Raw genomic sequence first — 26,305 nt, 5'->3', positions numbered from 1 at the left:
TGTGTGTGTGTGTGTTTTACCGGCCCCCTGGTAGCCCTAGAGCAGGTTCAGCCAGTTCTTATATTTACCTGCCCTCTCCTGTAACTCCACCCCTCTCCAAGAGACTTCCTGTGTCAGGTGTGTGTAGGAGTGTGTCTGTGTGTGTGTGTGTGAGAGAGAGCTGATTAGCAGATGCAGAAGTGCTGAGAGAGAGGCTAAGGAGTGTTTTGCTCTCCAAGGACGGCCAGGGGTTCACTGACCCGTCCAGGTTCTTCCGAGACCCGCTGGACCGATAGCGAACCTCCTAAACTACGGGGGAGGGGAAAGTGTGACACCTGAGACCCCCACTCTCCGTCTCCGAGACGTTTTGGATTACCTGTCCAGGTGAGCGGCGGTGGACCCAGCAGGAGAGGAAAAGACAGCTCTTCCTGTAAGTGTGTTGGGTGGACTGGGCTGGGCTGTACTCTGACCAGCTATCTGTCACTGTTTAACTCACCTCCACTCATCCAGCGCTAGATGGGGAAAGGTGGACTGTCGTTTTCTTTGTTCCTTGAACTTGAAGCTTGAGTGTGTGAGTGTGTGTGTGTGTGTGTGTGTGTGTGTGTGTGTGTGTGTGTGTGTGTGTGTGTGTGTGTGTGTGTGTGTGTGTGTGTGTGTGTGTGTGTGTGTCACTGATCCAAATGTATTCATATTTTTTAGCATTTTTACATTCATATCCAATCCATTTTTTATATCTAACGAGAGAGCGAGAGAGAGGGGGGGGGGGTAAAGAGAGAGATGGAGGGGGAATAGATAGTGTTCTGTTACATAACCCTCAAGTTACTCTCCATTTTAAGAGTAGAAAAAAAGTGATGTGAATGGAATAGGCTGATATTCCTGCGCTGCGTTGTCGTGACTCCCGGACTCACCACAGTGTATTTAGTGTCAGTTCTGAGCTGGCGCAGGTTTCGCTCACACTCACAACGGTGCCTGAGGCCAGAGCTGCCACACTTCACTCAGGGCCTCCGCACACGAGCCAGGCAACTGCAACTTTGGTCTCGCCTACGGCAGTCTCACAATGCTCCACTTCCTCGTCTTTAAATGCCTCTAATTCTTTATGTAATTATTTCCAGACACCTAGACTTTGAATTTTGTTTTATTTCAAATGTCACCTGTCACATTAGTAGTTCAATTCAGAGGGACATGTTTCTGTGTTTTCATTTAGAAATGGCTAACTTGCCAACTTGCCAAGCATGCAAACATAAAATGTAATTTTTAGGTGCCTGTGGCTAAGCGTGCAGCCCAGAGAATACCCAGCAAATAATGGCACTGCACAGTTCCTGTAGTTTAGGTCTAGTCTGTAGGTCTGTAGTTTAGGTCTAGTCTGTAGGTCTGCAGTTTAGGTCTAGTTTAAGTCTACAGCGCACTATTATATGAGCTTATGAAAAGAACACACAAGCAGATGTGCTCAACCAATATTTTCCAGAATGACATATTTGTAAAAGAACTGAAAAATGCCCACTGTGTCTAAGAGCGTTATTGTCCAAATGAAAGGTTAATAATAAGTTCATGACCTCTGCTAATAATGACTTTGCTGATTTAAATGGATAAATAGTTCATATTTTAATGTTTAGCCATTGAGTGGAAAGTAGCCCAAAGGCACTGGGAAGGAGTAAGAATACATTACTGTGAGTGATCTACTGAGTAATCCACTTGATTACATTACTGTGAGTGATCTACTGAGTAATCCACTTGATTACATTACTGCCCTTTTATTCAGTTAAATAGTAACCTCTAATACCTAAGTTTAGGTTTACTGCTTTACTGTATACTATTGTGTTGTGTTGTGTGTGTGCCTGTATCTATGGAAAATTTCCCTTTCATTTCAATTTCATATGTGGCGCAAACATTCAGGGTGTGTTTTTCTGTGTCTGTGTCATAACTTGCTTTAAAGAACTCTCTCTCTCTTTCTCCTACTCTCTTTACATAAAGAACTCTCTCTCTCTTTCTCCTGCTCTCTTTACATAAAGAACTCTCTCTCTCTTTCTCCTACTCTCTTTACATAAAGTACTCTCTCTCTTTCTCCTGCTCTCTTTACATAAAGAACTCTCTCTCTCTTTCTCCTGCTCTCTTTACATAAAGTACTCTCTCTCTTTCTCCTGCTCTCTTTACATAAAGTACTCTCTCTCTTTCTCCTGCTCTCTTTACATAAAGTACTCTCTCTCTTTCTCCTACTCTCTTTACATAAAGAATTCTCTCACTCTCGCTCTATTTCTTCCTCTCTTCTTCCACTCTCTTTCTTCTCTCTTTCTCTTTCTCTCTCTGTGTCTTTCTTCCACTCTCTCTCTCTCTGTCTCTCTATTGTTTTTAGAATGTTATTGTAGTCTGAGATTTAGCTTGGTAATAATTATAATTTCCTTGGTCAGGAAATTCATTATTAAGATCATATTAATGTAATTATTCATTGCTCATACACAATCACATGGCTAAACCCCTGGGCTCTTTATCAGTACCCACAATGCCTTGCTTATCCCACTCTTGTTTTGGTACCTAATCTGGGGAGAGTCCAGATTTCCGGAATGTTCTTTTTCTTAAACATGCTGAAACAGAGAACCAGAGTCCAAAGCTTTGCTTAAAGAAATACTTCCACCAAGGATGCTACCAGAGCTAATGATTAAAATAAAAGATACCAATTATTAGCTAGCATGATCATATTTACATTATGCTAACAGGAATCTACTGGTTTCTGTTAATTAGAAATAAATATAGTATTTATTATTACTATAATAAAAATAGTATAATATTTTATTATTATTATATAATATAATAATTATATATTATTAATATTATTTCAACCCAGTAGCTATTTGTAAAAAAAGAAAATTATTATTATTTGCATTATTTTGCATTTTGTGGTTTTTGACCCATTTTTTCTTTTCAAGTCCATGGAAATCACCACCTGTCCCACACTGTTTCAAATAATAAATATTATTTGAACATTTTCCAAACCAGACAACTAATATTACACATAGTCCATCTTTCATTTTATTGAATGCTTTCAGTTTGACCAGGAAATGCATTAACAAGGATGTTGAGAATGTTTTTTACAAAATAAGTGGGCAGTAAATACAGTTTAGCAGAAAGGCCTGGTAACCGTCCACGAGTTCGTCATGTGCAGTGAGCGTGAGAAATGGCAGCAGAGGTAGGTTTGGTGTGTTTGCTTTTGCTGACTAAGAGAACGTCTGAAGAGGAAGAGCTGATATTTAACTTTGTGACGTTACGACTTGTGTTTGCGAGACTGCCCGTGTATGTGTTCAGAAGCACACGTGCGCACCGGGGCAGACATCAATCATACCACGTGGACAAGGACTGATACATAACATGTCCAACAGAAAATCCCTGGTATTTAGAAAATAAAAGCTTTAAAGAGATTTTAAAGAAGTATCAGGTTTCAAACCGAAAAATTATTTAGTGTGTGAAGAGGCATGGTCTCCGAGCAACCACGACCCCTCTATCTGATGTCAACAGCAACTGCAGGCTGTGAAGTGTACAGTTGCAAATCTGTACTTCATGGCAGGGCTGAATTTCAGAGAGCTTCAGGCCAAACATAATACACAAACACACGGAGCACACCAAGCCATGTAAGAAACCAGAAACCCGTATGATTGAGCAGTAAATTTCTCATGAGTCATCTTTCATACCGCTTCCTGTACCTGGACAAGCTCGCACTTGGAAAACGCCAAAGGAGATTATTATTCCCTTTACTTTGCAAAGATGCCTCTAACCTTCTGTTCCTGATGTTATCGGTTACACGTGGTGATAAACCCTAGTGAAGACTCTGGGATTCTCCTGGAGAACAGGTCTATACTGAGGTAGAAGCCCTGATGGTCTCCAGCCCTGCCTGGGGTTCTGGACAACCACAGGGGGCTTTTGGTTTAGTGCTTCTGATGAAACATCTACCACTGCCCAATCAACACAAGGCTGTGATTTCTACCTGTTTCCATAGACTCACCATTCTTGTGTGGTTGGTATTTAACTTGACTGACGGTGTTTCATAAAGACCTAAAGCTGTTCTGGACCAAGCAAGGCACTGTTCACACTTACCTGTGACCTGGTGTTACATCTTTGTGTTTATAAAGAAAGAGGGGACTTAGGGTGGAACAGTGTGTGTGTTTGTGACACATATCACAAAGCAAACAAAACCTCCTCACACACACACACAAAAGAGGACCATGACAATATGACACTGTGATATGACACTTTGCATAGCCAGTCTTCCTGTAACTGTTCTAAGAAAGAATTACCTTTTCCAATCGTATGTGTGTGTGTGTGTGTGTGTCTACTAGTCCTAGAGAATGGTCCATTGCTTCCATACTAGCATGCCTTCTCTATCCAAAGCTTTCTGGAGACATACAAAACCCTGTTATACAGCAGAGACAGACAGACAGACAGACACACACACACACACACACACACACACACACACACACACACACACACACTCACACACTCAAAGGATGACGGGTGTAGTGAGCAGGGATTCTAGTTCTAGAAGACACCCTACAGGCAAACTTTTATGACTGTCATAACTCACCACTCCCTTCTCATGGGTAAATCACCCTCACCTAACCCTGCCTGACAGCCGATACGCCTGGGCGCTTAAAAATACAGAATTCAAACACTCTGGCGTGTGAGTGTCAGATAAAATTGTTGTGCGGCCAATATGAACTCCAATATGAACTCAAGTATGAATCCACAATTATCTCCAGTATGAACTCATTATGAATCCAATATGAATACAGTATGATATCCAGTATAATCTCCAGATTGAATCCAGTATGATGGCTCAGTACTGATGTCTCAACTCCAGTATGATCTCCAGTATGAATCCAGTATGATACTTCAGTCTCAATATTAATATTTTGTGCTCACTACTGATATTTCAGTTTAAGTACTGATATTTCTATTGCCACTGGGGAAAAAAGTTTGGAGGCAACTTAGTATTATTCCTGTGGAAGATTTGTAAAATAAATAGTTTTGAAATATTTTTTTTCTTGCCTCTTTCTGCCAAAATCTATCAGTGTGTGTATTAATTTTCCAACAAAAATATATGTTATATAATTCTTTCTCTCTCTGTCTCTCACTTGTACAGTTGCTAATAAAACTCCAACAAGCAGAATTGTCCATTGCTCAATCACAGCTTGTGATCCAAGCTCGTCCCACCACCGATGCCTGAAATGGAAGGTGCTGTCATGGCTACGGCGATGTGCAAAAACACAGCAGACAGTGAAGAAGAGTTGTCCATGGTGATGGGTGATTGGGAGACCACACAGCTGGCCATAGGTAACGCCCAGGAGGCTGCAGGCGCCATGACGATCGGTGATGCTGCAGAATCAGGCCGGGAAGAAGGAGGCGCCGTGTCGATCTGCGACACCGTAGCCGGAGAAACCGCCGTAGCGGGCACCATGGCGCTGGAAGGAGGCACCGCGGCGATGCCACTCCACGATGCCACGGCGATGGTAATCTCCGAGGCGCACGATGCCATCGCATCCCCCGTCCCCGTGTGCAGGGTCTGCGGACACCGCCACCTGCTGGACGAGAACCACGAGTACAACTACAGCGTGGAGGTGGACGACGACCTGCAGTGTCACATCTGCCTGCAGCCGCTGATCTGGCCGCTGGACACGCCCTGCGGTCACACCTTCTGCCAGGAGTGTCTGACCAGCTTCCTGCTGGAGAGCGACTTCTGCCCGGTGGACCGTAAGCCTCTGCTTCTGCAGAGCTGCCGAAAGTCCAGCGTGCTGGTGCACAAACTGCTGGATAAGCTGTCGGTGGTCTGCCCGTTCAGCCAGCTCTGCTCCGCCACCGTGCCCCGCGGAGAGCTGCAGGCACACCTCCACAGCAGGTAAGCTCAGCCAAACAGGAGCGTGGGCGTGGTCAGGGGCGGGGCCGGGGTGGGGCCAGGGGCGGGGCCAGGGCGGGTCTGGGCAAGGGCCTCCCTGCTCTGCTTATGTTTGTTAAGCACACTATGGCTCCCTCATTAGGAGCAGAGTATGGCCTCCTCTCTCTCTCTCTTTCTCTCTCTCTCTCTCTCTCTCTCTCTCTCTCTTTCACTTTGCTTTCTCACTTTCTCTTTGTCTCTCTCTCTTTTCTCCTCTCCATTATTTAATAGCTAGTAGCCTCTCTCTCCACTCCGTTAGCATCGTTAGCTCATTGTTAGCTCTCTCTCCACTCCATTAGCAGCGTTAGCTCTCTCTCTGCCCGGAGGCTTTGGCTGAAATTAATTGCTCCTTTTGTTTTCATGCACTAATGGAAAGTTTCCCATCATTTTTAAATTCCTCTTACGGAAACATAATCAACTCGCACTGCCCTGCAGTCAAGCCCCACCCCCTCGTTGCTGACCCCCTCACAACCCCACCCCTCCTGACAAGCCCCACCCCCTCGTTGCTGACCCCTTCACAACCCCACCCCTCCTGACAAACCCCACCCCCTCTTTCTGACCCCATCACAACCCCACCGCTCCCTCCACCCCCACAGTCACAGTCAACCTCTACTCTATCTCTCTCTCTCTCTATCTCTCTCTCTATCTCTCTCTCTCTCTCTCGTTGCCTCCTCACTGCTCCCAGCACTGCTAAGTTTCCCACTGACAGATGTTCCTGAAGTGGGTCCAGGCAGCCAGGCTGTGGTGTCTGTGCCCTGGAGAGCTCTGCTCACGAGCTTCTGGAAGCTTCTGCCTGTAGAAGAACAGGCCATCTTGACTCCCTCAGTGAAAATCTTACAGTTCTCATATCCTGTGTCCTACTTTCTGGGAAGACTGCCCTCCTCACAATGTGGTGCCATAGAGGCTGCAGGCCCTGCTATTGGACTGGTGTTGTCCTTGTTGTTGTTGTTGTTGTTGTTGTTGTTGTTTGTTGTTTGTTGTTTGTTGTCGGCAGCCGCTTTGATGCGTGTCCTTTGTTTTGTCCTTCATGCCGCTGCTTGTATCAGCTTGTTTGTGACTTTGGTGTGTGAGAGTGTGTGTGTGTGTGTGTGTCCACAGCTATTTACTGGGGTTGGTGGATTTAACCTAGAGCAGATTCTACTTGAAATACTGGAAGCAGACGTTGGTTCATTAGTGTGACACATCAGTGCCGTATGCAGAAGGTTTTTGAGCTGACTTCTTTCAGTGATCATGTGTGTTGCTTGTGTGTGCATACGTGTGTGTATGGATTTGAATGTATGTATGTATGGGTGTGTGTGTGTGTGGGTGTGTGTGTGTGTGTGTGTGTGTGTGTGTGTGTGTGTGTGTGTGTGTGTGTGTGTGTGTGTGTGTGTGTGTGTACAATCACACATGAACTCTTGGCAGTAGTCCAGGAGAATGGGCTGGTGACAGTGGTGCAGTGACTACAGCTGATGACGTCTCTGACTGCAACTGCCTGTGGTCATGTGACCCGGCCACAGGGGTGTGGCCTGTGTAGCAGAAACTCGCAGCGAGGCGCTTTGGGTGTGTATGTGTGAATGGGCACGGTTTACTGACAGGTGATAAAGTTTTATTGCAACCACATTCGTTGCTTGCTTGGGGCCATGCACACACACACACACACGCACACACGCGCACACACGCACACACACACGCACACGCACACACACACACACACAAAGAACTCTTCACCCTTAAAACGCATTTGTTTTCAGGCATTTAATTTATTCATGAAATATTGCTTGTAGGTGAAAGACAGAAGGAGAGGAGAGAAGAGGAGAGAGGAGTGAAGAGAGGAGAGATTAGAGGAGAGGAGAGGAGAGGAAAAGAGGAAAGATCGGAGGAGAGGAGAGGGGGAGATAAGAGGGGAGGAGAGGAGAGGAGGGGAGAGAGAAGAGAGGAGGATAGAGGAGAGAGGATGAGAGGAGAGGAGGGGAGAGGAGAGGAGAGGAGATGAGAGGAGGGGAGAGAGGAGAGGAGGAGAGAGGAGGGGAGAGGAGAGAGGAGGAGAGAGGAGGGGAGAGGAGAGAGGAGGAGAGAGGAGGGGAGAGGAGAGAGGAGGAGAGAGGAGGGGAGAGGAGAGAGGAGGAGAGAGGAGATGAGAGGAGAGAGGAGAGGAGGAGAGAGGAGATGAGAGGAGAGAGGAGAGGAGGGGAGAGAGGAGAGGGGGAGAGAGGAGAGGAGGAGAGAGGAGAGGAGGAGAGAGGAGATGAGAGGAGAGAGGAGAGGAGGAGAGAGGAGAAGATTTTCAGCAGATGGTGGATGGTGACGTGATGGGCAGACAGACATAAACGAGGTTTAAAGATTGAACAAGCTGGAGTGTGGATTTCTTCTCTTTAAAAGTAATGCAGGTGACATGACACGACAGGAAGTGACACACGTGGAAAGACAACCTTTGGATTTCAGAGCACATGTAACGGCAGATTAGCTTGTTGGTTTTTCTTGTGTGTTTATGTGCATGTGTGTGTGTATACATGTGTTTGTGCATGTGTGTGCACCTCTGTGTATATAAATGTGTCTGTGCATATCTGTGTGTGTGTGTGTGTCTGTGTGCATATCTGTGTGTGTGTGTGTGTGTGTGTGTGTGTGTGTGTGTGTGTGTGTGTGTGTGTGTGTGCTCTGGGCCATGGGTGCCTACAGAATAAGGGATGAAAGAAAAAGAAAGGAATGATAGAGAGAGGAACAGAGAGAGGGAGGGAGAGAGAAAGGGATAAAGAGAGGGTGAGAGAGCTCAGATGAAAGTGTGAAGGATGAAAAGATTCTGCTTGGAGTAGAATGCTCACAGCCTTCATGTTTGAATGGTAAAAGTAACCCGCCATCTCCAAACACCATTTCATCCAAGAGAGAGAGAGAGGGAGAGAGAGACCCCAATGTTATATACTGTATATATTTATATATATTAAAAGGTGCAAAAAATATTCATGAATATTTATGCACAATATATGCATGTATAAAACACATGGCTACCAAATCCAAGGAAGGCCAGGCATGCTCCAGCCTCCCATAATCCTTTTCTTCTGGCCATTCATAAAAACAATTCTGTCTATATAGAATGAATATTGAAGTCTCTCTCCTCTGTCTGTCTGTCTCTCTCTCTCTCTCTCTCTCTCTCTCTCTCTCTCTCTCTCTCTCTCAATATTGTCCACTCTCTTCTGTTTTTTCAAGACAGCAATCTATATGAGGTCTCCCATCTCTCAAAATGTGTCTGTTTGGGTTGGGAGGGGCCAAATTAGTCTGTCTTGCTAACCTGCCCCTCCCATCACTCAACTGCACGCACACACACACACACACACACACACACACACACACACACACACACACACACACACACACACACACACACACACACACACACAAACCTTTCATGGCTGAATGAAGCATTAATTTAAAAGCTGGGGGTGGGCTTAAATGCACACTCTTCTGTACAAATGGAGGACAATGATAGATGGCCCGCCCCGCGCTCTGAGCCCCCCCCTTTCCAGTGTGAGATGGTATGCTCCGACTCCCTCTGTGGAACATGCTGCAGTATAAGTCAGAGGCTGCACTGCCAAACACAGACACACAACGCACTCCCTCGCTCTCTCTTTCTCTCACACACACGTGCTCACTCACACACACACACACACACACACACTCATGAACGGTCAGCCGAGAACGAGTACAAATCCTCTTACTCTCGGACGATGCCAAGGCCAAATTAGAGAGGAAGGTAGCCATCACGCTGAAGCTTTGGATGCATTCCGTCCCTCCTCTCCTCCTCTCTTCCGTCTGCCTCCTCTCATCTCTTCTTCAGCAGCTACTCCTGAATCTTACTTCTCCTCTTTCCATCCATCACTTTGTGCTACTCCTTCACTGGCGGGACTCCAGCAACGCCTCTCTCTCTCTCTCTCTCTCTCTCTCTCTCTCTCCCTCTTTCTCTCTCTCTGCTGACGAGCGTCCCTTCGCGTGCTAGGGACAAGAGGAGCAGGACAGCACAAGGAGGACGGACGAGGGCGAAGAGGGAGCAGGAGACGAACCTGAGGGAGAGAGGAAGAGGGGGGGAGAGGGGAGCAGGAGACGAACCTGAGGGAGAGAGGAAGAGGGGGGAGAGGGAGAGAACCCGGAGGGAGGGGAGAGAGAGAGAGAGAGAGGAAGGCTGCACTGGTCCCATTCAGTGAGGGAGAGGGAGAGGGAGAAGGAGAGAGGGAGCGAGGGAGAGAGGGGAGCTGGGGCAGGGTGACAGTATGAAGGCTCTGCTCCTGCTGGTTCTCCCATGGCTCAGTCCCGCCAACTACACAGACAATGTGGGCAACCTGCATATCCTCTACTCAGAGCTGTGAGTACCTCACACACACCCTGTGTGTGTGTGTGTGTGTGGTTGTGTGTGTGTGTGTGTGTGTGTTTCATCCATAAGTACAGACCAACCTCCCAGATCAACATAAGTCCCACTGTACTCCATCCTGTCTTGGTACTGCAGTGTGTGTGTGTGTGTGTGTGTGTGTGTGTGTGGGTGCAAGTCTCTCCTCATCACTACCATCTTAGACAGGTTCAGTCCAATCTTACTCCCTAAACGGCGATGTGTGTGTTTGTGTGCATGTGCTTATGTGCTTACCTCTAATGATAAATGCTGAGTGCTCACCAGTGTTCTTGTACTGAAAGCAGCACTGACTGACATCAATGAAAACATTTTCTTTGTGTAATTTTGGGCAGCTGGATGCTGGTTGCCACGGTCCGCCACTCGCTGTAGCCATGGACAACTGTTACCGTAGCAGCAGGAAGTGCTTGGCAGGTTTTGGTACAGGTTTTGTAGAGGCAGATTCAGCTCTGAGGCTGCTGAGCACAGGGAACACTGCAGCGTGCGTGTGTGTGGTGTGTGTGTGTGTGTGTGTGTGTGTGTGTGTGTGTGGTGTGTGTGTGTGTGTGTGTGTGTGTGTGTGTGTGTGTCCACCTTACATTGGTTTGTTTTTAGCAGCTGAAACTGTCCCAAGCAAAGGTATAAGTTGCCTTTGTGTTTATGCGTAAGAGGCTGTTATAGATGTATGCCAAAAACCTCTCCCCTCCTCTCCCTCTCTCTCTCTCTCTCTCTCTCTCTCTCTCTCCTCTCTCTTTCACACATACACAGCAGGACATAGAGGTGTCCACATGACAGCTTTCAGAATAAATTTAATTGTGCAGGGTAATAAACAACATTATGGCTAAGAACACACACACACACACACACACACACACACACACACACACACACACACACACACTGTGTCTGTTTAGCTATGATGGCCAATTGTGTTCACCTTGTGTGTGTGAGAGGAGATCAGACTTAAGAAAGACAGATAAGGAGACAGAAAACAAGAGTTATCAGTTCTTTGCTGTGTATTCTGGTTTGGGCCATTCAGACGAATTATTGCGCATGTGTGATCATAGTGATGTTTTCTACCACCTCTCATCCTACCTTCTGCTTTAACCATCTCTTTATGAAGTTCATTAATCGTGTGGGTTTCTGTGTGTGTGTGTGTGTGTGTGTGTGGTGTGTGTGTGGTGTGTGTGTGTGTGTGTGTGTGTGTGTGTGTGTGTGTGTGTGTGGTGTGTGTGTTCATGAGTGTCAGATACTATGTTGGCTTTGCTGATTAAGTGACCAAGAGAGAAGAGAGAAAGAGAGCAAGAGGGAGAGAGAGAGAGAGGGGGGGTATAATCCAATTCTGGGCACATTTATGACACAGTGACCCCCAGTCATATCATTCTAAAGCTCTTAAGGACCACGAATGAGGACAGAGAACAATCGACTCACTCAGCACTACACTAACACGCAGCAACACTACACTAACACACATTAACACTGCACTAATGCTACACTAACACACATTAACACTGCACTAAAGCTACACTAACACACATTAACACTGCACTAATGCTACACTAACACATATTAACACTGCACTAATGCTACACTGACACACATTAACACTGCACTAATGCTACACTAACACACATTAACACTGCACTAAAGCTACACTAACACACATTAACACTGCACTAATGCTACACTAACACATATTAACACTGCACTAATGCTACACTGACACACATTAACACTGCACTAAAGCTACACTAACACACATTAACACTGCACTAATGCTACACTAACACACATTAACACTGCACTAAAGCTACACTAACACACATTAACACTGCACTAATGCTACACTAACACATATTAACACTGCACTAATGCTACACTGACACACATTAACACTGCACTAAAGCTACACTAACACACATTAACACTGCACTAATGCTACACTAACACACATTAACACTGCACTAATGCTACACTAACACACATTAACACTGCACTAAAGCTACACTAACACACATTAACACTGCACTAATGCTACACTAACACATATTAACACTGCACTAATGCTACACTGACACACATTAACACTGCACTAATGCTACACTAACACATTAACATACGGCAACACTACAGTAACTCACACATTTCACACACACATACAACATAAAACACATTATTGGTAGCAATGATAATAATACTTGTAGTTGATGTTCATGTTGTAATAATTATTATTATTTATCCAATTCTTATTCATCAAAGCTTTGGCAATACAAGTATGAATATTTAGAGAGGAGACAGACAGAGAGAGAGAGAGAGAGAGAGAGAGAGAGAGTCTGTTGCTGGTGTTTTTGGCTGTCTGAAAAACTATGGCAGAGTGATCCATCTTCATCCAGTAGAGTGACAGAGCCTCTCTCTCTCTCTCTCTCTCTCTCTCTCTCTCTCTCTCTCTCTCTCTCTCTCTCTCTCTCTCTCTCTCTCTCTCTCTCTCCCTCCCTCTCCCTCTCTCTGGTAAAGTCTTGTTTTGTGTTGTAAATGTCCTGTTTGTCATAATGCAGGAGATGCCAGTCATTTCTGGCTGAGGAGAGACGCTGTTGCACTCCTGTTATCACACGAGTGATCACCTGTCACAGTGATTCAGTGTCATTATGGGATGGAAATCATTTGTCGTAAAATTTCTTTTCACAGTTGTGTGTGTATTTCTGTGTAAGTCTGTAATTTTTTTACAACTGAAAGGATAAACTGTGTGCGTGTGTGTGTGTGTGTGTGTGTGTGTGTGTGTGTGTGTGTGTGTGTGTGTGTGTGTGTGTGTGTGTGAACATGCACATCATTAATCAGGCAATATCGAGGTCCCTGTCAGAGTAACAGAGGCACCAGCCACATGTTCCTTGTGAGCTCAGTACCAGTCTGATCTGATCCTGCCTTTATTGTTTGTTCTTTGTTTGTTTGTTTGTTGTTTGTTGACTAAATAGAGTGGCTGCTAAGCGCTCTGCCAGAGGTGCAGGAGCAGGGTGGGAGATTTAGGCTCACATGTGAAGCCCAGATGGCAGCTGGTGCAACATGGTGATGCCATTTATGTCAGACTGTAATGTGTGTGTGCAGTTGAGCGTGACCGGGGGGTGTGATCAGGGGGTGTGATCAGGGGGTATGGTCAGGGTGTGGTCAGGGGTGTGGTCAGGGTGTGTTTTGGGGGTAAGCTCAGGGGGTGTGATCAGGGGGTTGTGATTGAGGGTGTTGTTTCTGGGTTGTGATTGGGGGTGTGGTTTCTGGGTTGTGATTTAGGGTGTGGTTTCTGGGTTGTGTTTGAGGTGAGGTTTCTGGGTTGTGTTTGAGGTGAGGTTTCTGGGTTGTGATTGGGGGTGTGTTTCTGGCTTGTGTTTGGGGTGTGATTTCTGGCTTGTGATTGGGTGAGTGTTTCCTGGTCTATTAAGCTTATTTGGAATACAAGGAAATGAAGAAGGATGCTAAGATGAAAGCAGGCAAAAGCTGTGTATGTGATCACGAACACGTAGTGTGTATCTGTGTGTGTGTGTGTGTGTGTGTGTGTGTGTGTGTGTGTGTGTGTGTGTGTGTGTGTGTGTGTGTGTGTGTGTGTGTTGTGTGTGTGTGTGTGTGTGTGTGTGTGTGAGTTCTAAGTGCTGACACAACCAAGCATCTACATTTACGACATACAGCTCTTATCCAGACTGACTTACAAAAGTGCTTTGCTGTCTCTAGTCTCGAGAATATTGCGGGGGGGCATGTAGGGTACACACGAGGGGGGGCATGTAGGGTACACACGAGGGGGTGGGCATGTAGGGTACACACGAGGGGGGGCATGTAGGGTACACACGAGGGGGGGGGGGGGGCATGTAGGGTACACACGAGGGGGGGTCATGTAGGGTACACACGAGGGGGGCATGTAGGGTACACACGAGGGGGGGCATGTAGGGTACACACGAGGGGGGGGGGGCATGTAGGTACACACGATGGGGGGCATGTAGGGTACACACGAGGGGGGGCATGTAGGGTACACACAAGGGGGGGACATGTAGGGTACACACGAGGGGGGGGGGCATGTAGGGTACACACGAGGGGGGGCGGGGGGGCATGTAGGGTACACACAATGGAGAGGGGAGACTAACTGCAGGAAGGCATTGTAAAGAAAAAATAAATAAACACGGATATTTTTAACAGGGCCTCCACCCTACATCTTGCTATGGGGCCCCATTTTGCCACTGGAAGGAGTATCTTCTAAGCTCAACTGCTAAGCTCAACAAAGATTTTATATGACACTATTAGGAAACAAGGTGACAAGTGGTGTGACAAGTGGGGTGTGTTCTGAGGAGTGCTTTGGTGTGTTGTGAGGTGTGTTTTGAGCACTGCTCAGTGGGATGTGTGATGGTGAACCACACTACTCTACATGGTGACCAAATGCTACCTGTGGGTTTGAGGGTTTTCACAACTGCAGGAGAATCTATTGCACAGGGTTAGTTTAATTTCTCCTCAGGACAAAACAGGTAGGGACAAAAACAGTAGTGTGTGTGTGAGTGTGAGTGTGTGAATGTGAGAGTGTGTGTGAGTGTGAGTGTGTGCGTGTGCGTGTGGGTGTGTGGTGTGTGTGTGTGGTGTATTTGCACGTACATGCCCACATGCATGAGCGTGGCATACCCCTCTGTTCAGGCAGCAGCATGTTGTTGCCAAGGTGATGCAGGAAATCAGGGCCATAGCCAGAAGCTCATGTGTTTGCCGTGGTGACCTTATTTTCACGGCAAGCAAGCTGATGGCCTGATGAACAAGCACACTTCTGTGCGTGTGTGTGTGTGTGTGTGTGTGTGTGTGTGTGTGTGTGCACGCGCCCCGTGGCGCTCTCTGGCTCCTTGGCTCCTTCAGTGACCGTGTGACCTGTCTGAATGAAACACACACACCCACACGACACACACACGCCCACACACACACAGACACACACACACACACACACAACAGACCACTGAGGCAGCATACCACACACATCGCTTCACAGGATAAAGAGCACTGGCACTGTTAATTACTTCAAAAGGTCTATATGTATATATGTATACAAATGGCCACTGGTTCCCGTGACCCGTACCTGGATAAGCAGATGTCAATAGATGGACATATAATATATATAGATATATCTGTATATGTCCAGCCATTAACATCCATTATATATATCCTGCTATATATACATACGAGAGAGAGAGAGAGAGAGAGAGAGTGTGAGAGAAAGAGAGAGAGAGAGAGACAGAGAGAGATAGAGAGGGAGTGAGAGAGTGAGAGAAAGCACTCAGCACCACTGTGTTCAGGATCAGCACCAACCCTGAGCAGTGTTTCACATTCTGACCGAGCAAGAATTCCAAGCACAGTTGAGAACAAACACATGCGTGCACGCACGCACACACCACACACACACACACACACACACACACCCACACACACACACACACACTCACTCATACACACACACACACACACACACACCACACACACACACACACACACACACACACATACACACACAGTACGCACACAGTATGAAACTTTCGCATGTTCTCAGGTAGATATTTATATTTCTCCTTCTCTGGCACACAAATGAGAGAGCTAGAGAGAAAAGGGAAGCAAAAGAGAAGCAAAAAGAGAGAGAAGGAGAGAGAGTGAGATAGAGAGAGAGAGGAGAGAGAGTGAGATAGAGAGAGGGGGCGGAATGAGAGAGAAACAGACATGTAGAGAGAGATTGAAAAAAAATCCTTTATTAGGGTGGTCAAGTGTCCACAAATGTACCTGAGCACATGCTCCATATCAGTAGGTCACACAGACACAGGAGAGAAGGGGGTGCAGAGTAGAGGAGGTCGATAATTCAGCTGGGAGCACTTCCTGCAGGTCACGGGGAGGAGGGAGAGAGAGAGAGAAAGGAGGAGAGAGAGAGAGAGGCGAGAGAGAGAGAGAGAGAGAGAGAGAGAGAGAGAGAGAGCGGCTGGCCGGAGCTGTGTGTGTGTGTATGTGTGTGTGTGTGTGAGAGAGAGAGAGAGAGAGAGAGGAGAGAGAGAGAGAGAGGGAGGAGCAGTAAGAGGGCACTGCAGGGAATCCTTATAACTGCTGGCAGGCTCCTACTGAGACTGTGATGTCACAACTGGGCGTGTCACATGACGTCCCGCCAGTCTAGGGCGGAGCCTCGCTGAGAAGAACAACATCAGCGCTGCCAGACGTGGGAGCTCACCTCTTCTTCTGGAGCAGGGAGCCGCCATGCTAGGCCCCTCCACTGGGTCCCGCTGGGTCCTAACGCCCCCTCCTTTCTTCTGTCACTCTTTCCTTTCTCTGTGCTGGACTGGGGCCAGCGTGTTATGAAATCTGCCCATGCGCTATACACTGTCATTAATTACAGTCCACTGCAAAAGCACTTATATAAATAGTGCTGACGTGGCAAAGTGAGCCCCACACAAAGGTCTCTACTGCTGGTGCTTCAACCCTGTGATTGTGTTGGTGAGCTGTGGTGAGTTCTGATGGCGTGTGGTAGGGTTGTGGTGGGCTGTTGTGATCTGTGGCTCTCTGTGGTGGTGCTAAATGGGTCCAAGGAAGACAAGAAACCATTGTGATGTTCCCTCTGTACTCTCAGATACATCTAGGACAGAAGGGACATTCTCTGATGTACAGCAGATCTCGTACAATGCTGATGTGGTGATTGGTTTAGCTCGACACCAGTGTCCAGAGTCCATATGTCTGTCTGGTCTCCCGCAGGGTTCAGAGTCGATTATTCCAGGGCATCTCACTGCTGCTGTGCTCCTGACGTCAGCGTTTGGTTCCCACAGCCTGACGGTGGGAGGCGGCTTCGTGAAGCGATGTGTCCCTCTTTCTCTCCTCCTCCGAGAGACCTGCTCTCTTCCAGATGGATGCTATCTTGCTTCCCACAATTCCCCCTTCCTCCGCTCACATGACTCTGTAGCCAGTAGCAGATTAGCAGGAGACAAGGAGGAAAACCCTCTTAAACAGCACAGGAACTGATTAGTGTGTGTGTGTGTGTGTGTGTGTGTGTGTGTGTGTGTGTGTGTGTGTGTGTGTGTTTGTGGTGTGGTGTGTGTGTGTGTGTGTGTGTGTGTATGTGGTGTGTGTGTGTTGTGTGTGTGTGTGTGTTGTGTGTGTGTGTGTGTGGTGTGTGTGTGTGTGTGTGTGTGTGTGTGTGTGTGTGTGTGTGTGTGTGTGTGTGTGTGTGTGTGTGTGTGTGTGTGTTTTCACACTCCTTCACTGTATTAAATAATTAAACAGATCGGAGAATACCCCAGCTGGGAATGACTGCTCATCTCACCATTTATTGCTCTTAGTGGTCCACACTCTAAGATGACACATACAAACTTAGGCTATGACTTTATAACGGCACAGAGGAGCATATTGTGTACAGCAGACGGCGTCTATCAGCAGAGCAGAATGTGCCCAGGTAAATCCCAGCCCTGCCATGCCCCTAGTGTTGAGCTGTGGTATTGCGACTGCTGGCATGCACCAGGCTTCCTCTGAGCTCACTGCTGATTGGAGCTCGGCGTGTGGGACAGTGTGTGCTGGTGCAGTGCTGTGGTGCAGCTCCCGGAGCTGCTGACGTCATTACCCTGCCCATGCTTAACCCATGGAGCTGCTGCAGCGTGTGTGTGTGTGTGTGTGTGTGTGTGTGTGTGTGTGTGTGTGTGTGTGTGTGTGTGTGTGTGTTTGCGTGTTGTGTGTGTGTGTGTGTGTGCATGCGCACTACTAAGTGGAGTGCTGATTGCATGCTGTGCTGGCATGATTCAGTCGCTCTCTCTCTCCCTCCCTCTCTCCCTCCCTCTCTCCCTCCCTTTCTCTTTCTCTCCCTCCCTTTCTCTTTCTCTCTCTCTCTATCCTCTTGCTGGGACTTTTCCCAGTGCTGAGATGGTCAACTGTGAGCTATGGTGATTACATTGCTATCCTCTCCTCTCACTTGTGTGTGTGTGTGTGTGTGTGTGTGTGTGTGTGTGTGGTGTGTGTGTGTGTGGGGGGGGGGGGGGGGGGGGTGTCTGTGTGTGTTTGGTGGATCCCAGAAATCATATCTCCATATGATGAGAGGATTAGTCAGGCGCCTGCAGTCAGTCTCTTCCCCTACTCAGAACAAGGCCATAACAGGATACACACACTTTCTCTCTCTCTCTCTCTCTCTCTCTCTCTCTCTCTCTCCCTCTCTCTCTCTCTCTCTCTCTCTCTCTCACTCACTCTCTCACTCGCTCACTCTCTCAAATTGTCAAATTGTCAAAAATTGTCATACTAATCTTTCCTCCCTGTGTTTGAGGAAAGGGATCAGGTACACATACACACACACACACACACACACACACACACACACACACACACACCACACACACACACACATGCACACACACGTTGTTGACCTGGTGTGTGTGTATGTGTGTGAGCTTACAGCAAATCTCAAGCCCCTCACAGGTGAATCAGAAATTTTTAACTGAAAGCAGTTATTTCTCTCTCTCTATCTCTCACTCTGTCTCACCACTCCCTCTCTTTCACTCCCTTTGTCTCTGTCTCTCTCACTTCCTCTCTCACTCCCTCTCTCTCACTCTCCCACTCCCTGTCTCTCACCCTCTCCCTCACTCTATCTCTCTCTCTCTCTCTCTCTCTCTCTCTCTCTCTCTCTCTCTCTCTCTCTCTCCCTCCCTTTGCGTGGGTCATGTAGAGGTCTAGCACAACTTACACCTTAATGATGCTGCAGTTACAAATTGGGAGGACGAGTCTGGAGTGTAAGTCTCAGGGGAGGGACGTTCTCCTGTTTGACCCTCTGTGTCCCGCTGCAGACAGGGCAGGACAGACAGGACAGGACAGACAGGGCAGGACAGACAGGGCAGGACAGACAGGACAGGACTGACAGGGCAGGACTGACAGGGCAGGACGTGCAGCACTAAGCCAAGGATGTGTGCACAGAAAGCAAGACAAGCAGGGGATGGATGGACTATGCGCAGGATGGAGACGGGAGGAGGACAGAAGGGTGGAGGACAGAAGGGTGGAGGACAGAAGGGAGGAGGACAGAAGGGTGGAGGACAGAAGGGAGGAGGACAGAAGGGTGGAGGACAGAAGGGAGGAGGACAGAAGGGTGGAGGACAGAAGGGTGGAGGACAGAAGGGAGGAGGACAGAAGGGTGGAGGACAGAAGGGTGGAGGACAGAAGGGAGGAGGACAGAAGGGTGGAGGACAGAAGGGTGGAGGACAGAAGGGAGGAGGACAGAAGGGTGGAGGACAGAAGGGTGGAGGACAGAAGGGAGGAGGACAGAAAGGAGGAGGACAGAAGGGAGGAGGACAGAAGGGTGGAGGACAGAAGGCTGGAGGACAGGCGGGTAGAAGAGGAGGAGGGGGAGGGAGGTACAAGACAGCACTGTTGCAGCTGACTGGAGGCGCGTGTATGAGGTTTCATGTGTGTGTGTGTGTGTGTGTGTGTGTGTGTGTGTGTGTGTGTGTGTGTGTGTGTGTGTGTGTGTGTGTGTGTGTGTGTGTGTGTGTGTGTGTGTGTACGCTAGTAAACATTGCGATTGAGCGTGAGCTACATGTCGACCGTAGCCGCTCCATCCGCACGTCCTTGCTGCACACGCCAGTGCGTTTGATGAATGTAGGCTGTGCTGAGTGTAGGGAGCCTGCTCACACTGATCTAGGAACAGGTGGAGGTCACACTCATCTGGCAGCAGGTGGAGGTCATGGGTGGAGCAGGAGATGGAGAGGAGGGGGGGCAGTCCCGCGTGCCAATTTATCTCCAGCAGGAAAGCCGATTTTAATTAACATCGGCCATAGAGCCTTTACAGGAGCACAGACGAGCACATTGAGCTACGTTCTCCCATAGCTGTTCTTCAGATGAAACTATGTGTAGCAAAACTGTAGCAATCGTAATATTTACGTTAGTGGCATAATGGAGATCATGGCTACGCCTTCCTATCCAGGCACCGCCACCAATAGATACAGGGAGGCATGGATTCAGCTGTTTGGTTAACTTTTTAATTTATGTACACACATCGTGAATTTAAATAACAGACGTTAAGCTTGTTTCAGGTTTCACATCCATACTCACTGTAGCTGTGCTCTCCTGGGGCGATAATGTCAACGTTTTCATTCCAGTAATAAACGTTTTGATTTGGGTAAAGTCAGTGCGTGAAACATTTCCCCGTTACAGTGTGGGCTTGAACTTAATGTTTCCGGGTTAAAGGCTCGGTAGATCCCGTAGTGGGTGGAGGGGACACCACATCACAAATAATGGCTTTTCATTGGTGTATTTTGATTCAGGTGCATGTGTGTGTGTGTGTGTGTGTGTGTGTGTGTGTGTGTGTGTGTGTGTGTGTGTGTGCGCGTGTGTGTGTGTGTGTGTGTGTGTGTGTGTGTGTGTGTTAAATACAGTGTGTTCATGTAACCATCACATAACCATACAGTAGGTTTGTGTAACCATGCATTTTTTTTGTGTAACCTTGTATTTTTATTTTAATTTTGCAAATCACAGGTTAGTACTATTTCCCAAGGAGTAGGTTCTGAGTGTCTTAGATGGAAGTGCAGAATAATCCATGCGCAACTCTTCTAAGATTCACCTGTCAGCTAATTTTGCTAATAGAGACTTTTTTGCACTGTAATCAGTGATAAATGCAATAAGTCAGCAGAGAGATTCTGTGAGGTAAACGTCTTCACCTCATTCTGCCCTCTATCATCTACTAGTCCAGACATAGTCCAGAAGTACTTTTACAGAACCAGCGGTCAGTGGAGCAGTCAGCCACTAATTCACCTTACACACCAGGCCACTGAGAGCAAGAGATATTAAGGTCTCTCTCTCTCTCTCTCTCTCTCTCTCTCTCTCTCTCTCTCTCTCTCTCTCTCTCTGTTAATGGTCCATAAAAGTGTAGGCTGCCATGTAAAGTGAGACAAAATGGTGTTTGGTTTCAGACCACATCCCCTGAGCTTTGGGCTGCATTCCTGTGGCTAGCAATCTTTTGTCTAACAGTTCATCCACTAGTGTGTTGGACTGTGGATGACTGTAGCTGTGTCCACAAACGTGGGGATGACTATAGCTGTCGCTGAGGAGCCTGCATTACCATGGATACGTTGTTTTGCTTAGTCAGAGGTTCTGGGCTTAGTCAGAAATAATAGCTATATTTATAGTTATATTATAGTATATTTATAAACTATATATAGTCCTATATTAAAGCCATTCGTCTGTAGCGAAACATTGAACTGTGTGTTTCCCGTGCTGTGTGTGAGGTTGAGTGGCGTGGTTATCTGTAATGCTTGCTGTTCCTCTTGCAAAATGATTAAAACTGTCATTTACATGTTATGATTTGACAGATGAATATAGCCTTACTTAGCCAACTGTGTGTGTGTGTGTGTGTGTGTGTGTGTGTGTGTGTGTGTGTGTGTGTGTGTGTGTGTGTGTGTGTGTGTGTGTGTGTGTGTGTGTGTGCAGGTGTAAAGGAGCATCACACTATGGGCTGTCGGCGGAGAGGAAGCGTCGCTCTCAGGAAGGAGACTGCACAGACAGCACGTCAGAGCTGGCCGTGGCCACCCTGCCCGGCGACGGACACGCCTCCAGCGCCATCGCCCTCCTATCGGACGAGCCCGGCCTGGTTAACCCCGCCTACGAGTCTAGCATGGAGGACAGCAGCCAGTCTGGGAGCACCAGCAGCTTGGCAGCACATAGCAAGAAGAGTAAGTGTGAGTGAGCACTGTGTGTGTGTGTGTGTGTGTGTGTGTGTGTGTGTGTGTGTGTGTGTGTGTGTGTGTGTGTGTGTGTGTGTGTGTGTGTGTGTGTGTGTGTGTCCCTCTCTGAAGTTTGGGCTGTGTTCCTAATGTCAGACCGTGCGTTCTGCCCCAATAAGACGCCTCCTTCATGGGCATTCAGTAGGAGACTCATCACGTCTAAACCAAGAGCTCCTGTCAGAGACGAGACAGAGACACAGCAAAGGGACCTGGATGGGAAGGTCGCAGCTATAGAAAGAACAGATGGGAAGGACAGAGAGGAGAGAGAGAGATATGCATCCTAACCAGATGAAATGAAATGACAAGAGAAAGAGAGATAAAGAAAGGACAGGCACTTAGAGAGAGAGATGGAGAGCGAGGGAGAGTGAGACAGAGAGGGAGACAAAGAGAGGAAGAGAGAGAGGGGGAAGGAGACAGAGAGAGAGGGAGATAGAGAGAGAGAGAGAGAGAGAGAGAGGGAGAGTGGGAAACATGCTTTTCTGAGCAAGGTAGAGGAAGGTCACGGGGAGGTCAGGCGTGTTACACCCTAAGATGTCCCCCTGTGATGAACCGCCAGCCAGTGGGAACGACAAACGGTGCTGCACCAGCACTTTAAGTTGCACAGCATTGCGGCTGAGTGCGCTGTGTGTGTGTGTGTGTGTGTGTGTGTGTGTGTGTGTGTGTGTGTGTGTGTGTGTGTGTGTGTGTGTGTGTGTGTGTGTGTGTGTGTGTGCTGCAGGATGCTTTTAAGAGTAATGCAACTGTTAGGGTTATGCACATGGGGAGGGGGAGACAGAATCCTGTCCATCTCTCAGAAGCTATTGCCAGTATGAAAGGATGTGGTCTCTCTCAGGAGGTTGAGACTGGTCCTTCTCAGGAGGATGAGTCTGGTCTCTCTCAGGAGGATGAGACTGGTCCTTCTCAGGAGGATGAGTCTGGTCTCTCTCAGGAGGTTGAGACTGGTCCTTCTCAGGAGGATGAGTCTGGTCTCTCTCAGGAGGTTGAGTCTGGTCTCTCTCAGGAGGATGAGTCTGGTCTCTCTCAGGAGGTTGAGTCTGGTCTCTCTCAGGAGGATGAGTCTGGTCTCTCTCAGGAGGTTGAGTCTGGTCTCTCTCAGGAGGATGAGTCTGGTCTCTCTCAGGAGGTTGAGTCTGGTCTCTCTCAGGAGGTTGAGTCTGGTCTCTCTCAGGAGGATGAGTCTGGTCCATATTGTTGTATTGCATGAGGCCAGTAAAGCAGAATCCTGTTTGTCTACAGAGCAGAACTCTCTGGGTGTTTAGAATTGTGTCAACACTTCATACGCAGTTTTAACACATCTCACCAACACTTCCTAACACAGTAACACATGGTCTCACATGACAGTCATTTGTGTCCTGACTTATGATTGGCTGTTATCAGCTGGGTGCCTTTGTCTCCAAGCGGCTGATTGGTTACATGAAATAGAGGTGGACAAGTCTGGGCATGTTTAGACACAAAAAGGGAAACAATTCTGACTTTCTGCCTCCATCTCTCCGTGTGTGTTTGTCTCTCCGTGTGTATGCATCTGTGCATGGCTGTGCGTGTTTGGGCATCTCTCCGTGTGTGTTTGTGTGTGTGTAGTGCGTAACTTTGAGCGTTCGTCAGTGCGGAGTCGATCCTTCAGGCGTCTGAACCGGGCCTTCAGCGTTCTGCGCAGGACCAAGAGCGGCACGGCCGTGGTCAGCGACGGCACCGAGGAGAGAGACTCCCGCAACGCCACCATACCACAAGAGGGTGAGTGTGTGTGTGTGTGTGTGTGTGTGTGTGTGTGTGTGTCAGTGGGTAAGTTGAGGCCTGTCAGAGTCGCTAGAGCATATGTTCCTTTAATAATGCAGATGGGTCTGGCATACGACACAGTCTGATAGAAAGAGAGAGAGAGAGAAAGAGAAGGGAGAGAGAGAGAGAGAGAGAGAGAAAGAGAAGGGAGAGAGGGAGAGTGGAGGAGAATTTCAGTACCACTGATAGCTCGATGTAGAATGAAGGATGGAATTAAGATGTGTGGAAAGGCAGTGTGTGTGTGTATGTGTGTGTGTGTGTGTGTGCGTGTGTGTGTGTGTGTGTGTGTGCGTGCGTGTGTGTGTGCGTGCGTGTGTGTGTGCGTGCGTGCGTGTGTGTGTGTGTGCGTGCGTGTGTGTGCGTGCGTGCATGCGTGTGTGTGTGTGTGCGTGCGTGTGTGTGTGTGTGCAGCTGTGCATGTGAGTGCACGTGTGAGTGTTATGTAAAAGTCCCAGGTTGTTGGTGTAATGATCTCTGATTTCTCTCCCTGCAAGCAATCACAGGCAATGAAGAGAAAATATTGACTTTAGAGAGAGAAACTGCAGCATGAGGAAAACTAAAATAGAGAGACAGAAAGAGAGGGAGAGAGAGAGAGAGAGAGAGAGAGAGAGAGAGAGATGGAGAGTGAATGGGCAGACAGGTGCACTACCGCTGGGGTCACAGTCTGCTCACGGGCTGGTAATAACCCATTTACTGCTGTAGTGTTATGGATCAGTGCTGCCCAGTTTAATATGATGTCTGCCATTAGCGGCATGTGTGTTCAGAGTTATGACAAGGGTGGTAATGTGTTAAGTTTAGTTTTAACACGCATCTGATGAAATTATAATTTCATTTTAATCATTAATGAAATTGCGTGATTCCCACAAGCTCTGCCTAATCGCCTTTGCATGATGTAGATTCCTCCCTTTATTTGACGTGATGTGGGGGGTGGAGCAGGTGGGGTTTATGGGCTGGTGCACTCTTGTCTTTCTCTGGAGAAAGCTCAGCATACCACTAAGCACTGCAACTAAATCCCAGCTCATAAGATTCCTCCGGACCGCGCAGACACACCCCTGAAGCTCGTAAATCTCGCTGCAGGATATGAGACCCCACTAAGTTCCTGGTTTCAGTTACAGTTCTGACCGGACGAATGCATCCCTGTGTCTCCTCCATTATCCCTGTGTTTCCTCCATTGTCCCTGTGTCTCCTCCATTATCCCTGTGTCTCCTCCATTATCCCTGTTTCCTCCATTATCCCTGTGTCTCCTCCATTATCCCTGTGTCCCCTCCATTATCCCTGTTTCCTCCATTATCCCTGTGTCTCCTCCATTATCCCTGTGTTTCCTCCGTTGTCCCTGTGTCCCCTCCATTGTCCCTGTGTCTCCTCCATTATCCCTGTGTTTCCTCCATTATCCCTGTGTCTCCTCCATTATCCCTGTGTTTCCTCCATTATCCCTGTGTCTCCTCCATTATCCCTGTGTCTCCTCCATTATCCCTGTGTCCCCTCCATTATCCCTGTGTCTCCTCCATTGTCCCTGTGTCTCCTCCATTATCCCTGTGTCTCCTCCATTATCCCTGTGTCCCCTCCATTATCCCTGTGTCCCCTCCATTATCCCTGTGTCTCCTCCATTATCCCTGTGTCTCCTCCATTATCCCTGTGTCCCCTCCATTATCCCTGTGTCCCCTCCATTGTCCCTGTGTCCCCTCCATTATCCCTGTGTCCCCTCCATTATCCCTGTGTCTCCTCCATGATCCCTGTGTCTCCTCCATTATCCCTGTGTCTCCTCCATTATCCCTGTGTTTCCTCCATTGTCCCTGTGTCTCCTCCATTATCCCTGTGTCCCCTCCATTATCCCTGTGTCTCCTCCATTATCCCTGTGTCCCCTCCATTATCCCTGTGTCTCCTCCATTATCCCTGTGTCTCCTCCATTATCCCTGTGTCTCCTCCGTTATCCCTGTGTCCCCTCCGTTATCCCTGTGTCTTCCCCACTGGTCCTCTATGCTTCCAGCAAGTCCTTCAACAACTCACTTGCACGTGTTTTCTCTTTCTGATTATCCAGCCAGACATTCCGGCTTGTTTCCATAACCTTAATCAGTTTAGTGCCTGATATCTCTCTCTTCTCTCTCTCTTTCTCTCTTTCCAGTGTTCGCTTTTCCTCAGCTTCATCACCTCATCCCGGATGGTGAGATCACCACCGTGAAAATCACACGTGCCGACCCCTACGAGCCATTGGCCATCAGCATCGTCGGGGGCAACGAGACACCCCTGGTACGCATCCTTATCCAGGACATCTACAGGGAGGGGGTCATCGCCCGTGACGGGAGACTCTTACCTGGAGACATGATCCTCAAGGTGTGTATGTGTGTGTTGTGTGTGTGTGTGTGTGTGTGTGTGTGTGTGTGTGTGTGTGTGTGTGTGTGTGTGTGTGTGACAGAAACAGCAAGACAGAGAGAGTGTGACAGAGGGTGAGAGTGAGGGAGGTCTGAAATTACATCAATGTACAGTAGGTGTGAATACTCACATGGAATACATATGGCGTCATGTGCTTCACCATCTGTTGGGTGGAGCAGTCAGCGCTTG

At 47.9% G+C, this 26,305-nt stretch overlaps 1 protein-coding gene across 3 annotated transcripts in view; it reads left to right on the top strand.

Moving 5' to 3' along the window:
- The first annotated feature begins 130 nt into the window (after nucleotides 1-130).
- Nucleotides 131-26,305, top strand: part of lnx1 (ligand of numb-protein X 1) — a 33,195-nt gene continuing 7,020 nt past the window's right edge. The window contains exons 1-6 of one of the 3 annotated variants that reach the window (XM_077017097.1): nucleotides 131-363; nucleotides 5,111-5,202; nucleotides 5,239-5,863; nucleotides 21,681-21,922; nucleotides 23,552-23,704; nucleotides 25,869-26,077. In XM_077017097.1, the coding sequence (XP_076873212.1) occupies nucleotides 5,187-5,202; nucleotides 5,239-5,863; nucleotides 21,681-21,922; nucleotides 23,552-23,704; nucleotides 25,869-26,077 (1,245 nt within the window). In that variant the 5' untranslated portion in view covers nucleotides 131-363; nucleotides 5,111-5,186. Of the gene's footprint in view, nucleotides 410-5,110; nucleotides 5,203-5,238; nucleotides 5,864-10,035; nucleotides 10,233-21,680; nucleotides 21,923-23,551; nucleotides 23,705-25,868; nucleotides 26,078-26,305 lie in introns of those variants that run through there. The other 2 variants (XM_077017096.1, XM_077017098.1) reach the window with 2 other exon arrangements.

Source organism: Brachyhypopomus gauderio, chromosome 9 (genome assembly GCF_052324685.1).
Source record: "Brachyhypopomus gauderio isolate BG-103 chromosome 9, BGAUD_0.2, whole genome shotgun sequence".
NCBI lineage: Eukaryota > Metazoa > Chordata > Actinopteri > Gymnotiformes > Hypopomidae > Brachyhypopomus > Brachyhypopomus gauderio.
Note: the sequence above shows the minus strand (reverse complement) of the source record. Positions and strands in the feature narration are given on the sequence as shown.